The sequence below is a fragment of the Procambarus clarkii genome, chromosome 94 (genome assembly GCF_040958095.1).
Source record: "Procambarus clarkii isolate CNS0578487 chromosome 94, FALCON_Pclarkii_2.0, whole genome shotgun sequence".
Classification (NCBI taxonomy): Eukaryota; Metazoa; Arthropoda; class Malacostraca; order Decapoda; family Cambaridae; genus Procambarus; species Procambarus clarkii.
In genome coordinates this window covers 4,621,848-4,639,812 of record NC_091243.1, presented here as the reverse complement: position 1 = coordinate 4,639,812, position 17,965 = coordinate 4,621,848, and the positions used below count along the sequence as shown (strand labels likewise).

The following is a 17,965-nucleotide window of genomic DNA, read 5'->3' as shown; positions in this document are numbered from 1 at the left end:
ACAACTGAAAACTCACACCCCAGAAGTGACTCGAACCCATACTCCCACAACTGGTATGTACAGGGACGCCTTAATCCGCTTGACCATCACGACCGGACATAAGGAAGTGATAGCCGAGGCTATATGAACCACTTCCCCGCCGGCACTCGGATGGTAATCTTGGGCATAGCATTTTATCAAATCACCTCATTCTTTGGGGCACACGTGAGGAACACAAATGCAAACAAGCCTGAATGGTCCCCAGGACTATATACAACTGAAAACTCACACCCCAGAAGTGACTCGAACCCATACTCCCACAACTGGTATGTACAGGGACGCCTTAATCCGCTTGACCATCACGACCGGACATAAGGAAGTGATAGCCGAGGCTATATGAACCACTTCCCCGCCGGCACTCGGATGGTAATCTTGGGCATAGCATTTTATCAAATCACCTCATTCTTTGGGGCACACGTGAGGAACACAAATGCAAACAAGCCTGAATGGTCCCCAGGACTATATACAACTGAAAACTCACACCCCAGAAGTGACTCGAACCCATACTCCCACAACTGGTATGTACAGGGACGCCTTAATCCGCTTGACCATCACGACCGGACATAAGGAAGTGATAGCCGAGGCTATATGAACCACTTCCCCGCCGGCACTCGGATGGTAATCTTGGGCATAGCATTTTATCAAATCACCTCATTCTTTGGGGCACACGTGAGGAACACAAATGCAAACAAGCCTGAATGGTCCCCAGGACTATATACAACTGAAAACTCACACCCCAGAAGTGACTCGAACCCATACTCCCACAACTGGTATGTACAGGGACGCCTTAATCCGTGTTCCTCACGTGTGCCCCAAAGAATGAGGTGATTTGATAAAATGCTATGCCCAAGATTACCATCCGAGTGCCGGCGGGGAAGTGGTTCATATAGCCTCGGCTATCACTTCCTTATGTCCGGTCGTGATGCTCAAGCGGATTAAGGCGTCCCTGTACATACCAGTTGTGGGAGTATGGGTTCGAGTCACTTCTGGGGTGTGAGTTTTCAGTTGTATATAGTCCTGGGGACCATTCAGGCTTGTTTGCATTTGTGTTCCTCACGTGTGCCCCAAAGAATGAGGTGATTTGATAAAATGCTATGCCCAAGATTACCATCCGAGTGCCGGCGGGGAAGTGGTTCATATAGCCTCGGCTATCACTTCCTTATGTCCGGTCGTGATGGTCAAGCGGATTAAGGCGTCCCTGTACATACCAGTTGTGGGAGTATGGGTTCGAGTCACTTCTGGGGTGTGAGTTTTCAGTTGTATATAGTCCTGGGGACCATTCAGGCTTGTTTGCATTTGTGTTCCTCACGTGTGCCCCAAAGAATGAGGTGATTTGATAAAATGCTATGCCCAAGATTACCATCCGAGTGCCGGCGGGGAAGTGGTTCATATAGCCTCGGCTATCACTTCCTTATGTCCGGTCGTGATGGTCAAGCGGATTAAGGCGTCCCTGTACATACCAGTTGTGGGAGTATGGGTTCGAGTCACTTCTGGGGTGTGAGTTTTCAGTTGTATATAGTCCTGGGGACCATTCAGGCTTGTTTGCATATATATATATATATATATATATATATATATATATATATATATATATATATATATATATATATATATATATATATATATATATATATAAACCCTTCTGAAGATGTATTATTAAATACGAAAGTACTTAAGGAAATTACTGTTTCAATTCTTCCTTCGTGGTCTGACAGCATTTTAATGCTGTCAGCGTGTCACAACAGCATTTTGATTATTAACCATAGTCAAAATGATGTTGTGTTTAATTAGGAGTGTGTTGATACTTTGGTGGGACTCACAATATATAAACTAATTATTCCACAAAGTTATATAAATGTGAACATTCTCAGCATTCCGACATCAGAAGATTCAGGGGGTTGTCCAAGATCAAAATACTTATCCATAGAGCTCCTGCAACATCAGACTTCTGACTTCAGCCTGATTCAGAATGCCTGTCAGTCTGTCCCGTTCTGATCACGGTATAGTTCCCTCAAGCTTACAGTTATACAGTTGGTGGAGGAGACGGGGGCTCACAGCTCTGTTGATCAGATTTAGTCTCTCTTGCAGTGTTGCTACGTCGGTATCCGCTTGACTTATTCTTAAAGTTGCATGTTTTTGACACTCAAGTTGATAGTTATGTTAAAGTTGGTGGTAAATACGCGAGTGTCCCCCTGGTGTGTTACTCTGAGTGACGGTCCCCTGGTGTGTTACTCTGAGTGACGGTCCCCTGGTGTGTTACTCTGAGTGACAGTCCCCTGGTGTGTTACTCTGAGTGACAGTCCCCTGGTGTGTTACTCTGAGTGACGGTCCCCTGATGTGTACTCAAGGACAATAACCCACGTATCCTGGGTAAGTTGTGAGAGTGCGTGCATCTAGGCAGCAGCAGCAGCAAGCAGGCAAGCAGGCAAGCAAGCAGCCCAGACACCAGCGTGCAGGCAAATACCACCACTACCTTAAGACTCTCCAAGGTCGAGCAGTGGCGTGGGGCTCCTCCTCCTCCAGCAGCAGGTCCTCATGTACCCCCACGCCCCCCACACACACATAACCTGCCCACACCGTACCCAAAAATAGTTTCCACGCCCACAAAGCTCTCACTAACCAACGTTTCTATTTGCCTACATCACCTTTATGCATGATCCCCTGCGCCCACTCCTTTGTGAATAGCCCCAGACGTCTAGTTCCATGATCTCATCTCCTCAGCGTGGTCGCTGCCACATCCAGCACGGGTCCTGCTGCGGGGAAACTGCCCGCCGCTCACACTGATTTCCATTGAATAAAGGGTCAGGTTAATATTTTAAAGTATGTAATATAAATAAATATTTATATATTTAAATATTGAATATATTAATATATATTTCCCTCAGTATATATATATATATATATATATATATATATATATATATATATATATATATATATATATATATATATATATATATATATATATATATATAAGTCGCTCCCTCCACACCAAGCGACAATGTTGTGGCTTTGGGTAATTAGATGGACCTAATTTCGTTATAAAATTATATAATTTCAGAGTAAAAATATGTTTTTTGTGTGTTCTACATTCAGCACCAACATTATAGTGAGTGAATATTTCATAGTTATTCATTACGTACGTAACGCTAGGAAGCTTTGGGTACCTTTAAGTAGCTTTGAGTAGCTTTGGGTACCTTTAAGTAGCTTTGGACAACCCGTTCTCGCAAATTCGTAAAGTCAATATTGACTTATTAACTACGTGCATAGGTGATATACTAAACATAATAGATACCCCTTAAAAAGATTCATAGAAAACACTGACCTTACCTAACCTTGTTAGTATCTTAAGATAAGCATCTTATTGCTTCGTAATTACAATTATTACTTAACTTATACCTATTATAGGTTAGGTAATAATTGTAATTACGAAGCAATAAGATGCTTATCTTAAGATACTAACAAGGTTAGGTAAGGTCGGTGTTTTCTATGAATCTTTTTAAGGGTATCTATTATGTTTAGTATGTCACCTATGCACATATTTAATAAGTCAATATTGACTTATTAAATTTGCGAGAACGGGTTGCTTTGGATACCTTTAAGTAGCTTTGGGTACCTTTAAATAGCTTTGAGTACCTTTAAGAAGCTTTGGGTACCTTTAAGTAGCTTTGGGTACCTTTAAGTAGCTTTGAGTAGCTTTGGATACCTTTAAGTAGCTTTGGGTACCTTTAAGTAGCTATGGGTAGCTTTGAGTAGCTTTGGTTAGCTTTGAGTAGCGTTGGGTACCTTTAAGAAGCTTTGGGTACCTTTAAGTAGCTTTGAGTACCTTTGGGTAGCTTTGGTTAATTAGACGGACACCAGAGGCCCATAATATATTCATTATTCTAACCCCACAGTCGCTCCCATAATCTCACTACCACTGGGGTTCACGCCCACACGCTCCTCCACACCAACACGTACCCGAGGAAACGTAAGGCCAGACACGCACGCTGGTCAACAAGTAGCGTTCACTAAATGAAGAAAATACGGTTATCTTGAGATCTTGAGGTTATCTTGAGATGATTTCGGGGCTTTAGTGTCCCCGCGGCCCGGTCCTCGACCAGGCCTCCACCCCCAGGAAGCCAGCTGACTAACTCCCAGGTACCTATTTACTGCTAGGTAACAGGGGCATTCAGGGTGAAAGAAACTTTTGCCCATTTGTTTCTGCCTCGTGCGGGAATCGAACCCGCGGCACAGAATTACGAATCCTGCGCGCTATCCACCAGGCTACGAGGCCCCTTGACCAGGCTACGAGGCCCCTACGGCAAAAAATATATATTTACATCAGGAGATTTAACAGAGCACCAGACACAAGAAAGGAGAGGCATTTAGAACTCCCTATTGTCATTGACAGGGAAGCCCTCCCCCGTGCCCACACGGTTCAGGCCCACATGCCTCATGCCCACATGCCTCATGCCCACACGCCTCATGCCCACACGCTTAATGTCCTCTTGTATCTTGACCATGTTTCACACGTGTCCCACATGCTCACGTCTCTTCGTGCCCACACTTGAGAGTGGAGTAAGTCAGGGCAAGAAGGTGAGGCTGAAACTACGAGAAACACGAAAGCAATATACGGGGGTTGCGTGAAGCAAAGATTTGCGTCCCCGATACTTCGCGACGCGATGATGTGGCACGAGTGTGACGGCTCAGAGGACTCGTGGGAGGAGATAAGTAATGCGTTTAAAGAGCTGGGAAGAACAATAGTCAATAAACAGCAAAACTGAAGAGAGGCGCATACAGGTTGAACTTTTGTTTCGTCGTAGCCACTCCACACGCGCGCGCGCACACACACACACGCACACACGCACACACGCACACACACACACACACACACACACACACACACACACGGCTGAGTGATGTGCGACAGTTAAGGTAATTATCTGGAGAAGGCACTATGCCATTACGAGTATATAGCACTTGGAAGGAATATGAAGATAAGGCTTTAGGATTGGAGGGAGGGAAGGAATGGTGATCAACCATTTGGATGGTTGGAGATTGAACACTGATCAGCAAGAAGCAAGACCGTCGCTCTATTGTCCAGCCCAAGTGGGTGATGATACTCGACAATCTACATATATACACATTTTCTAGCTCATTTACCGGGAACGATATCCACATACTAAAGAAATGATTCCCACCAATCTATACACATAAAATATTATTAGATTACTTTCTGAGCCATCAATAACTTCCAATGTCGTCCCCATACTCGAATGGGCTTAAAAGTTTTAATAATGGGATTTATGATTTCTCTAACATGTCCAGTTGTTTTCAGTGCGCATCGTATGTGCATAGAGTTGTACACAAGAGGTGACATGATGCTGTAAAGTTAGATGCTGCATAAATACAACAAGAGTGGTGGACACCGGACATGCGAGTCTGTATCCCACCGCTGCCACCATTGTATCTTTGGGTTTGCCGGCAAATAACAGTCCTCTTAGAAAGAGAGTTGTGTACAATCATTATATATCCCCTGTATAGTGTGTGTGTGTGCCAGGCCAGCACTGATGGTCATGGATGCAAAGGTGGCTGACCTGAGAAGATCACAAAGGTGTGTAAGGTCAAGAGACTTGGAGTCGATGGGAGTCGTCTGTAAGACAATGGAAATACTGAAATAACCGAACCCTCCAGATTGTCATCAGCGAGTCAGCAACTATACCACAGTGACAAGTGTACCCCAAATTAGTGTGATTAAATGAATCCTGTGAAGCAGTTACATCAACATCCTGAAGTTAATTAATACCAGCGGGAAGCGGTTGTGCCGAGGAGTGTACTCTTGACTTGTTCAACGAGATAAAACGAGATTATTTTACGACAAAAAGATTATACTCTTTTTCATAACGCAAATCCCATCAAGGCCATCATTAACAAAAATTTCGTGGATAAACGTTAGCAAGTTACTATTGAACTAGACTTTAACATTTTTCATATGTCTTGTGTAGAGATTTTACATCAATTTCCAATACGACAATTGTGGGTTTGTATATTTTTGTCTAATCATATAATAGGGTGATATAGTTGGTGCCTCTGTGCACCTGCAGTAACCTCTGTACACCTGCACTAACCTCTGTGCACCTGCACTAACCTCTGTACACCTGCACTAACCTCTGTGCACTTGCACTAACCTCTGTACACCTGCACTAACCTCTGTGCACTTGCACTAACCTATGATAGTTAACACAAAGGTAAAGTAGGTGCAAAGGATATATTAATGTGACTTTCTTCCTATTTTTCTTGTTCCCTATTTGTGAATGGAATTCAAAATGCATAAGTTCAGAACTCTGGCTGAAATATGATTCAAGAAAGGTAAACCAAAGACATTAAAGATGTGAATTACAAACACTCCTTGGCCCACCATGGCCCTCCCTGGCCCACCATACCCCTCCCTGGCCCTCCCTGGCCCACCATGGCCCACCATGGCCCTCCCTGGCCCACCATACCCCTCCCTGGCCCACCATACCCCTCCCTGGCCCACCATGGCCATCCATGGCCCTCCCTGGCCCACCATGCCCCTCCCTAGCTCCCCCATACCCACCCAAGCCCCACAATCTATTCCAACCCCTCAAACAAACATCTCTCTCATTTCCCCTACTCTTTCCCCCCCCTCACCCCCATGCTACCTCATCTCCCCTCCCCATCTACCTACCTCCCTCACTCTCTATCACCCCCCCCCTTTTCTTACCTCCCTTACATCCCTACCCTTACCTACCACATTTCCCAGTGATTTCCTCAATCCCCCTACCCATTATTTGCCTCATCCCCCCATCATCTCCACCCCACTCAAGCCTCCCCCAGACACCCCGGCCCGCTAGGGTGTGACCAGCCAGGCACAAGACTGACCCAGTCCTCCGGCAATGGAGCAAATGAATTAAATATTTCTTATTTTCCAGTGACTGAACAGCGGCCACCAGTAGCAGAGTGGAACACAGGGGGGCTGGCCCCAGTGGTCAAGACTGCTCCTCCACCAGTGGTCAAGGCTGCTCCTCCACCAGTGGTCAAGTCTCCTCCTCCCCCAGTGGTCAAGGCTGCTCCTCCCCCAGTGGTCAAGGCTGCTCCTCCACCAGTGGTCAAGGCTGCTCCTCCACCAGTGGTCAAGCCTGCTCCTCCCCCAGTGGTCAAGGCCGCTCCTACCCCAGTGGTTAAGGCTGCTCCTCCACCAGTGGTCAAGGCTACTCCTCCCCCAGTGGTCAAGGCTACTCCTCCACCAGTGGTCAAGGCTACTCCTCCACCAGTGGTCAAGGCTACTCCTCCCCCAGTGGTCAAGGCTGCTCCTCCACCAGTGGTCAAGGCTGCTCCTCCACCAGTGGTCAAGCCTGCTCCTCCCCCAGTGGTCAAGGCCGCTCCTACCCCAGTGGTCAAGGCTGCTCCTCCACCAGTGGTCAAGGCTACTCCTCCCCCAGTGGTCAAGGCTACTCCTCCACCAGTGGTCAAGGCTACTCCTCCACCAGTGGTCAAGGCTACTCCTCCCCCAGTGGTCAAGGCTACTCCTCCACCAGTGGTCAAGGCTGCTCCTCCACAACTCTCTACCACACTATACCGAAAAATGAACATAATGCTTTTTATTTCATTTAATTAACTCTGTGGAGGTTAATGTGGCGGTGAAGGTGTGATAACGGGTGAAACAAGCAATAAAAGGAACCATGACCATTGTTAGTGGGAGGGTTAGTGTTAGAGAAGAGGGTGTGTATACTTCTTCATAACTTCTTGTAAAAGAGGATAACGTTACTAATGTTTTGCCTTTTAGGAAGGGACACAAGTAATTCTATATGTGACCTCGTGAAAACTATGGAGTGAAGCTGCTTTAATGAGAGACATTTCTCACTTCTCTACCTCATCTGATTAATCACGCGGGTTTAAATGACTACATTGCCTCAAAATGAATTTCATTGCTATATCACACCTCTGTGATTTCATATATATATATATATATTATATATATATATATATATATATATATATATATATATATATATATATATGTATGTATGTATGTATATATATATATATATTTATATATATATATATATATGCGAACAAGCCTGAATGGTCCCCAGGACATATGCAACTGAAAACTCACACCCCAGAAGTGACTCGAACCCATACTCCCAGAAGCAACGCAACTGGTATGTACAAGACGCCTTAATCCACTTGACCATCACGACCGGACATAATGAGGTGATAGCCGAGGCTATATGAACCACCCCACCGCCGGCACTCGGATAGTTATCTTGGGCATAGCATTTTACCAAATCACCTCATTCTTTGGGGCACACGTGAGGAACACAAATGCGAACAAGCCTGAATGGTCCCCAGGACATATGCAACTGATATATATATATATATATATATATATATATATATATATATATATATATATATATATATATATATATATATATATATATAATGTTTCATTGAATATGACCGCATATTCTGTATTTATTATTTTCTGGTTTAGGGCTTCTATCCCTCTATTTTCTTAGCATCAGGGCTTAATTGAAATAGGAGTTCTCCAAAACTCATTTTCGTACTTTTAAGGTGAAGAAAAGAAGTGATTTACTATAGAGTGTATTACACTTATTTGTATAATATATATATATATGTATATATTATAGAATATATTATATATATATATATATATATATATATTATAGAATATATTATATATATATATATATATATATATATATATATATATATATATATATATATATATATATATATAATATATTTGATTTTTTTTCTTATGAAACGATTAAACTATGTATTTCATTATGTATAAGTTAATGTTCTTTTTAATTTGAGTTAAAACTAATGTAGATATATTACCGAACCTAACCTAACCTATCTTAACCTAACCTAACCTAACCTAACCTAACCTAACCTATCTTAACCTAACCTAACCTAACCTAACCTAACCTAACCTATCTTAACCTAACCTAACCTAACCTAACCTAACCTATCTTAACCTAACCTAACCTAACCTATCTTAACCTAACCTAACCTAACCTATCTTAACCTAACCTAACCTAACCTAACCTATCTTAACCTAACCTAACCTAACCTAACCTAACCTAACCTATCTTAACCTAACCTAACCTATCTTAACCTAACCTAACCTAACCTATCTTAACCTAACCTAACCTAACCTAACCTAACCTATCTTAACCTAACCTAACCTAACCTAACCTAACCTATCTTAACCTAACCTAACCTAACCTAACCTATCTTAACCTAACCTAACCTAACCTAACCTATCTTAACCTAACCTAACCTAACCTATCTTAACCTAACCTAACCTAACCTAACCTATCTTAACCTAACCTAACCTAACCTAACCTATCTTAACCTAACCTAACCTAACCTATCTTAACCTAACCTAACCTAACCTATCTTAACCTAACCTAACCTAACCTATCTTAACCTAACCTAACCTAACCTAACCTAACCTATCTTAACCTAACCTAACCTAACCTATCTTAACCTAACCTATCTTAACCTAACCTAACCTAACCTAACCTATCTTAACCTAACCTAACCTAACTTAACCTAACCTATCTTAACCTAACCTAACCTAACCTATCTTAACCTAACCAAAACTAACATGACTGAGTCAATAATTTATGTTCTTAATATAATGTAATAATAATAATAATAATAAAAATAAACCAATTTAAAACAATTTGCTGCAAATTAAGAAAATCACTCAGCCTATTATGCAATATTATATATATATATATATATATATATATATATATATATATATATATATATATATATATATATATATATATATATGTCGTACCTAGTAGCCAGAACTCACTTCTCAGCCTACTACGCAAGGCCCGATTTGCCTAATAAGCCAAGTTTTCATGAATTAATTGTTTTTCAGCTACCTAACCTACCTAACCTAACCTAACCTAACTTTTTCGGCTACCTAACCTAACCTATAAAGATAGGTTAGGTTAGGTTAGGTAGGGTTGGTTAGGTTCAGTCATATATCTACGTTAATTTTAACTCCAATAAAAAAAAATTGACCTCATACATAATGAAATGGGAAGCTTTATCATTTCATAAGAAAAAAATTAGAGAAAATATATTAATTCAGGAAAACTTGGCTTATTAGGCAAATCGGGCCTTGCATAGTAGGCTGAGAAGTGCGTTCTGGCTACTAGGTACGACATATATATATATAAGCAGTTTTAACGCGCATACGACGTTGACAAGTGACTGGTGCCTAAGAAAAACTACTGTGATGTTATCTCACAGAGGCACCAAATATACCTCGCAATCATAAGTTCTACGCAAGAGAAACTTGTCTTTTAATTCAAAGAAAAATATATTTTGCATGGAGATTGATGGCCATCTGGCCCTTACTAGACAGGTGAAAGGTGTTACAACTCAATGCACTAGGAAATTGGTCTGCATAGGAGAATCTTCTGCATCTCTTAGATTCTTATAAGTGTGCAACACTTTGCCTCTCTCCAATTATCTCTGCAATGGATTTCTTCACTAGTAAATTAGAATCCCTGTCAAAGGACTTTTGAAACGTCGTTTGACCAAAAATCAAGACGGCAGGGCTACATACCTTGTGAGAATCATACTTAATAAGAACAAAACATTCTTTACACATACTTAATACACGCGATATGATAGTATACATCCAGGCACTTCAACACAAAAGACATATTGATGGCATATATATATGTGTGTGTATGAATGCATTGAAATATATAAATACTATACAAATAGCGTCTTTAAGACATTCTATCTCAAGAATAAACACAAATAACAAATGACAGGTGCCACACGTGACAGAAACTAAGAGGTGCCAGCAAGAGGCCACCAGCGACACCATGTGACTACTGAACCACTCTTATAAGTCTTCAGATGGATTAACTGTTAACACGAACTGCCATTCAATAAATCTTAAATATACACTACTACACACGATTATCCATAAAAAAACTGATATCTTTAACTTGCTACAACCAAGATAGCTAACAAGTGATGTATAATAATAATTATAATAATAATAAAAATAACAATTATAATAATTTAAAAAATAGCAATAATATTAATAGCAAAATATTTTATTATTATTATTTTACTGGTGTGGCTGTGTGTCCACTCACAGGATAAATAACATTGTACCATAAACTTACCTTCCGTCGGAAAATATTAAATAAAAACAGACAAAAACAAAACAAACACACGAGGTCCCCGTCCCACACACACACACGGATATCAAACTTAGAATTTACCTGGTGGAAGATTTCCTTTTTCTTACGAAGTCGTTTTAGTGGTTTAGAGTTCCGAACTCGGCGCCTGGGACCTTCAGATGGTTTAATGTTCCAAAGTAGAAATATTTTATATCATCACATAATTATGCGAGCAATAACCGCGTGGGGGATAAGCGAGGGTGATGCTAAGTTTCACTTCCCAACAGGGAAACGTAGGATGTCTGCAGAGAGCAGAAGCCACAGCAGCAGCATCGGCGGCCAGACACTACAGCAGAGACATGTGGGGCAGTAGCAGCATCAGAAGTAGAATCTATACCAGAGGCATCAGAGGGCAGCGTCTAGAGCAGCATCAGCATGGGAGGGCAGCATCTAGAGCAGCATCAGCATGGGAGGGCAGCATCTAGAGCAGCAGCAGCATGAGAGAGCAGCATCAGCACGAGAGGGCAGCATCTAGAGCAGCATCAGCACGAGAGGGCAGCATCTAGAGCAGCATCAACACGAGAGGGCAGTGTTTAACCAGCATCAGCACGAGAGGGCAGCATCTAGAGCAGCACGAGAGGGCAGCATCTAGAGCAGCACGAGAGGGCAGCATCTAGAGCAGCACGAGAGGGCAGCATCTAGAGCAGCACGAGAGGGCAGCATCTAGAGCAGCACGAGAGGGCAGCATCTAGAGCAGCACGAGAGGGCAGCATCTAGAGCAGCACGAGAGGGCAGCATCTAGAGCAGCATCAGCACGAGAGGGCAGCATCTAGAGCAGCATCAGCACGAGAGGGCAGCATCTAGAGCAGCACGAGAGGGCAGCATCTAGAGCAGCACGAGAGGGCAGCATGAGCCAGGAAGGCAGCCATAGAGACTCAGCATCAACAACAACAACAATAACACACAGATGCCGCCAGGGAAGGAAATGCCTCAGGCTGAGAGGTCGAGGCTCCACTTGTTTATTTCTCTATTCCTTCTTCCTCAACTTATCCCTGATCCTTTTCTTCCAACACTCCTACAGAAGAAAGAGGAGGAGGAGAAGGACGAGGAGGAGGAGGAGGAGGAGGAGGAGGAGGAGGAGGAGGAGGAGAGGCACAGAGAAGGAAGAGCAAGAGAAGGGTGACGAAGAAGTTAAGAGGACAATAAAGTTCATGTTAAATAAAAAACTGAAGTGATCAAAACAAGGCGAGAGATGAAGAAGATAAAGATGAATGCAACAATCTTAAATGCATTTTACTACTAAATGGCGGTGATTGTGAACTTACTGCAGTTACCCATTGTTAGTGTGTGCTTCCCTCTGTTGTCTCTTCTGTCACTATCCCTCCACGGTCTCGCTTCATGCAGGTCGGCGTTCAATCCCCGACAGTCCAAGTGGTTGGGGCACCATTCCTTCATCCCCCCGTCCCATCCCAAATCCTTATCCTGACCCCCTTCCCAGTGCTATATAGTCGTAATGGCTTGGCGCTTTCCTCTGATAACTCTCTCTCTCCCCCCACTCTCTCTCATCCTTTACTTCCTGTCCTCCACCCTCTTCTTCTCCACCCTCTTCTCCCGCCCCTTCCATCCCCCAGTACCCGGGGGATGAGGTCGACGGAGGGGTGCGGACACGAAGCATAGACCGCACGGGATGCCAGGCCGAGCGTGTCGAGGTGTTTTTTGCTGTTCCGAGCGTAGCAACGGGCGACCTATCAACAACCCATGACCCTGAGGTGAAGCTTGACACACACGCACGCACTCACACGCACTCACACGAACGTGCGTTCTGCTGTTCCAAACTGTCAACAGTGCTACTTTGCCTTTATTATTTATAGTATTTGATCTTACGTGTCGGTTTACTAGTTGTGTTTTTACGGGGGTTGAAATTCAGCTCTTTGGTCCCGCCTCTCAACTGTCAATCAACTGTTTACTAACTACTATTTTTTTTTTTTTCCACACCACACACACACCAGGAAGCAGCCCGTGACAGCTGACTAACTCCCAGGTACCTATTTACTGCTAGGTAACAGGGGCATTCAGGGTGAAAGAAACTTTGCCCATTTGTTTCTGCCTCGTGCGGGAATCGAACCCGCGCCACAGAATTACGAATCCTGCGCGCTATCCACCAGGCTACAAGGCCCTATGTGTTATGTCAGACGTGTTGCTCCTCTCTGGCAGAGTGGCGAGGCTCGGTTCCCCGAGGCTTTGCTCGCAGCTCGGAGCCCCACACTTTGTGGCGTACCTTTGGACCATTTATAATCTTTTCTTGTCCTTTTGTCCGGTTAGGGTTCCATCTTCTTGAGATGATTTCGGAGCTTTTAGTGTCCCCGTGGCCCGGTCCTCGACCAGGCCTCCTTTCCTCCCCTCCCCAGAAAGCAGCCCGTGACAGCTGACTAACTCCCAGGTATCTATTTATTGCTAGGTAACAGGGGCATCTGGGTGAAAGAATATCAAATGTGTGTGTGTGTGTGTGTGTGTGTGTGTGTGTGTGTGTGTGTGTGTGTGTGTGTGTGTGTGTGTGTGTGTACTTACCTATTAAGGTCTACGAGGGCGTGAGGTCTAGATCTCTATGCCCCCGCCCACCAAACTGGTACATGTTGCGTCTTAAGTTAATTTCACTGACTTTAAAATTCTAAGTCGAATCGGGCCTTAAAGTTGTGGATGGAGGTGGTGAACAACTTCCTCTTTAAGAGCATTCCTCTTGTTAACTCCCCTACAGGGTACGGGTACTTTCTTACGTCCCTTAGGCTCATTTGCGCTTCCAGTTTCAACCTGTGTCCTCTTGCTCTGCTTTCTCTCAGTCTGAAGAAGCTATTCTTATCCGCCGTATAAACTCTCTTCAGTATCTCGTAAGTTGTGATCATATCCCCTCTGTTCCTTCTATCCTCTAGGGTTGAGAGATTTAGTTCCATTAGCCTATGTTCGTAGCTTAGTCCTCTTAGCTCTGGCTCCAGTCTTGTTGCAAACCTTTGTACTTTTTCAATTTGGGCTTTATGTTTCACAGGTGTGGATTCCAGACCGGCAATACGTATTCCAATATTGTTCGAACAAATCATGTGTAGATTGCTTTGAAAGATTCCTGATTCAGGTTCCTAAACGATATTCTTGTATTAGCCAACGTTCCATATGCTGCCGATGTTATCCTGTTTATGTTTGCCTCCGTGGTGAGTGTTGGAATTAAATTCACTCCCAGATACTTCCCTCTCTCTGACTCCTGCAGCTGTCTTTTCCTGTATGATGTAGATGTCCTCTCTCTCCCTTTCACATCTGCATTACCTTACACATATTGGGACTAAACTCCAGCAACCAATTATCTTCCCACTCTTGGAGTGTCAAGGTCCTCCTGTAAGGTCTTCAATCTTCATCTGTTTAGACGTTCCTTCTCAGCTTTGCATCATATACAAACATTGACATGTCTGGGCTCACTCCCTCGGGTGTGGCCTTTGACAAAGGTTCACATCAATTAGGAACAGCAGTGGTCCAAGGAAAGAGCTCTGTGGGACCCCACCTGTTACATTCCTTCAGCTCGAAACCGACTCTGACTGACTCTCTGCTTTCTGTTCTTTAGATACTTCCTTACCCAGTTCAGTAGTTTCTCAGTTAACCCAACCTGAAGGGAGCCGGTCGGCCGAGCGGACAGCACACTGGACTTGTGATCCTGTGGTCCCGGGTTCGATCCCGGGCGCCAGAGAGAAACAATGGGCAAAGTTTCTTTCACCCAATGCCCCTGTTACCTAGCAGTAAAATAGGTACCTGGGTGTTAGTCAGTTGTCACGGGTTGCTTCCTGGGGGTGGAGGCCTGGTCGAGGACCGGGCCGCGGAGACACTAAAAGCCCCGAAATCATCTCAAGATCTCAAGATAACCTGGTTCTCCATCTTGTACAACAGTATCATGGGAAACAGTGTCAAATGCCTTTTGACAGTCAAGAAAAACACAGTCTACCCAACCTTCCTTTTCCTGTCTTATTTTATTAAACTTGTCATAAAACTCTATCAAGCTTGTCAGGCACGATTTTCTATTTCTAAATCCATGCTGATTTGTTATCACAAAGTCGAGCTGCTTCAAGATGTTCCACCAATCTCGACCTGATTACTCTCTCCAGCACTATACAATGAATACATGTCAATGCCACTGATCTGTAGTTTAATGCCTCCTCACTATCCTCCTTTCTTTGGAATATCGTGACTACGTTTGCTCTTTTCCAGACATTAAAATTATTAAAATTTTAGACAATGGGCAGCAAGGTACTTCCATAGCCTCCTGCAGCAGCCATGGGGAGATTAGGTCTGGCTCCATTGATTTTGTCACGTCAGTTCCCCCATGAATTTCTTTTCCACCGCTTCCACGGTGACTACAATGTCATCCAGTATTTCCTCTGGCTTTTCATCTTGGAACCTTGGTCTCCACGTTGGTTCTAATGTAAATACATAAAATCTTTCGATGAGTTTCTCGCTTATCTCCTTATCATTATGCGAGTTTGAGTGCGTGTGCACGCGCTCGCACACTCTAGACTGACAATTCTAGACCTGCCACACGACCCAGACCTGCCCCACAACCCAGACCTGCCACACGACCCAGACCTGCCACACAACCCAGACCTGCCCCACAACCCACACCTGCCACACAACCCAGACCTGCCACACAACCCACACCTGCCACACAACCCACACCTGCCACACAACCCACACCTGCAGAAAGTCAAGGCTCTCACGACCGTCCTAAAACCTGTAAACTATCTCTGTGATCCTCAGTGACAACATGTAGTTCCTCTCTCCCTCCCTCACCTTCCTCTCTCCCTCCCTCATCTTCCTCCCTCCCTCCCTCACTTCCCTCCCTCACCTCCCTCCGGGGGGCTGAGCCCTTATTAGGGCTAGGGGGGGGGGGTGTGGCCGGGGGGTAACCCTGACAAAAACCTTGAACCTGGCAGGAGAAGTTCTTGTTAAGACCCAAGGATGAAGCTGACAAACACGGCCGTCATTACGTTGAGCTGTGTGTGTGTGTGTGTGTGTGTGTGTGTGTGTGTGTGTGTGTGTGTGTGTGTTCATCTAGTTGTGCTTGCGGGGGTTGAGCTCTGGCTCTTTGGGCCGCCTCTCAACCGTCAATCAACTGGTGTACAAATTCCTGAGCCTACTGGGCTCTATCATATCTACATTTGAAACTGTGTATGGAGTCAGCCTCCACCACATCACTTCCTAATGCATTCCATTTACTAACAATTCTGACACTGAAAAAGTTCTTTCTAACATTGTAACACCACTATAAAATAAGTACTAAACTAATAATGTAATGTAACACCACTTATCCTGAGTAACACTTCCTATCAGTTACACTTGGTAACACTGTTATTGAACACTGTAATATGAGCTGACATATGATGGTTACACCGGAACCAAAAGGTACACTGCCAACAAGGAAATGCTACACAGGATTAAAAAACGCTGCCACCATCTGCCTTGACCATTGAGACTATATCAAGCAACGAGGCAAGAAACATTGCTTGACTTGGAGAGTACTTTCTATGACTGTCATTAATTATGGGACGGTTGTTAGCCACTATATCCAAAAGGCTAAGAGGATTCAACAATTGACGCAGACGGGAAATTTAACAAATGAGTTTATTGAGAACAAAATTATGTTAATCACCACTTATAAATCCTACTCTAACACTGGCCAAGAGTTAAGAAATTTAGACAAGGAACAAAACCTCAGAGATCACACACATTACCTTAAGACCTCTGTCTCTCCATCCGGTGGATTCACTCTGTCTCTCCCTCTGTGAGATGTTTTTCACAGACTCTTTCTCGACCCCGGTGTCCCGCACTCTCCCCTAAGTCTCTACAGGACCAATATATATACCCCAAAGGGGGAAGGGGGAGATTTGCTGTTGCTACCTACACCAAAAATGAAAGGGGGTTGGGCCACATGTGCAAAAACACTCAAGAATTTTCAATTAAGCTTGTTTGACATTCCCCATACACTCTTCAAGAGAGGAGTCATTAATTACGTGTATGACTGACCTCTGACCTGGCTAAAAGGGGGAGATCCATGGATGTTTACACATAAGAATCTGGGGTCTAATTTCATTGCAATGTTTGACAAGAGTATCATGAAATATTACATACTTGAAACTAGCTGACTAAGACTAACCCAGGAATTTTTTAATCAACATACAAGATAATCCGGAGGTCATCTGGGCTGACCTCTTGGAGAAGGCTTCCCTGGGTGTGAACTCTAAGGGGGGGGGGGGGGGGGTCATGCGTGTTACAGCTCACCCTAACGCCCCTGTTACCTAGCAGTAAATAGGTACCTGGGAGTTAGTCAGCTGTCACGGGCTGCTTCCTGGTATATGTGTGTGTGTGTGTGTGTGTGTGTGTGTGTGTGTGTGTGTGTGTGTGTGTGTGTGTGTGTGTGTGTGTGTGTGTGTGTGTGTGCGCGCGCGCGTGCGCGCGTGTACGTGTGTGTTGCATGGTGCTCACCAGATTAGAGGCTGTCGAGCCTTCTGGTTAAGAGAGGTCATTGAATCTCGTAATCACCTCCCTCTCCCTCCCTCCCCTACTTACCTACCCCTCCCTATCCCTCCCTTACATACCCCGCCCCCACCCCTTCCCCCCCTCAAGACCCAAACAATCTTAACCACACGCAAAGGCGATAAATAAGAGGTGAAGCTCGAGTGATGTCACCA

General features: G+C 44.1%; 1 protein-coding gene across 1 annotated transcript; it reads left to right on the top strand.

Moving 5' to 3' along the window:
• Window positions 1-4,703: 4,703 nt before the first annotated feature.
• Window positions 4,704-12,429, top strand: LOC123752514 (uncharacterized). The gene is made up of 3 exons (XM_069319846.1): window positions 4,704-4,752; window positions 6,975-7,582; window positions 12,328-12,429. Exons 1-3 carry the CDS (start codon window positions 4,704-4,706, stop codon window positions 12,427-12,429), a joined length of 759 nt encoding a protein of 252 aa, XP_069175947.1.
• Window positions 12,430-17,965: the final 5,536 nt, after the last annotated feature.

Coding starts and splice junctions, on each gene's coding strand:
- LOC123752514 (XM_069319846.1), top strand. CDS start 4,704: ATGATGTGGCACGAGTGTGACGGCTCAGAGGACTCGTGGGAGGAGATA. Junction 4,753..6,974: donor GGACTCGTGGGAGGAGATAA/GTAATGCGTTTA, acceptor CTTATTTTCCAG/TGACTGAACAGCGGCCACCA. Junction 7,583..12,327: donor AGGCTACTCCTCCACCAGTG/GTCAAGGCTGCT, acceptor ACACTCCTACAG/AAGAAAGAGGAGGAGGAGAA.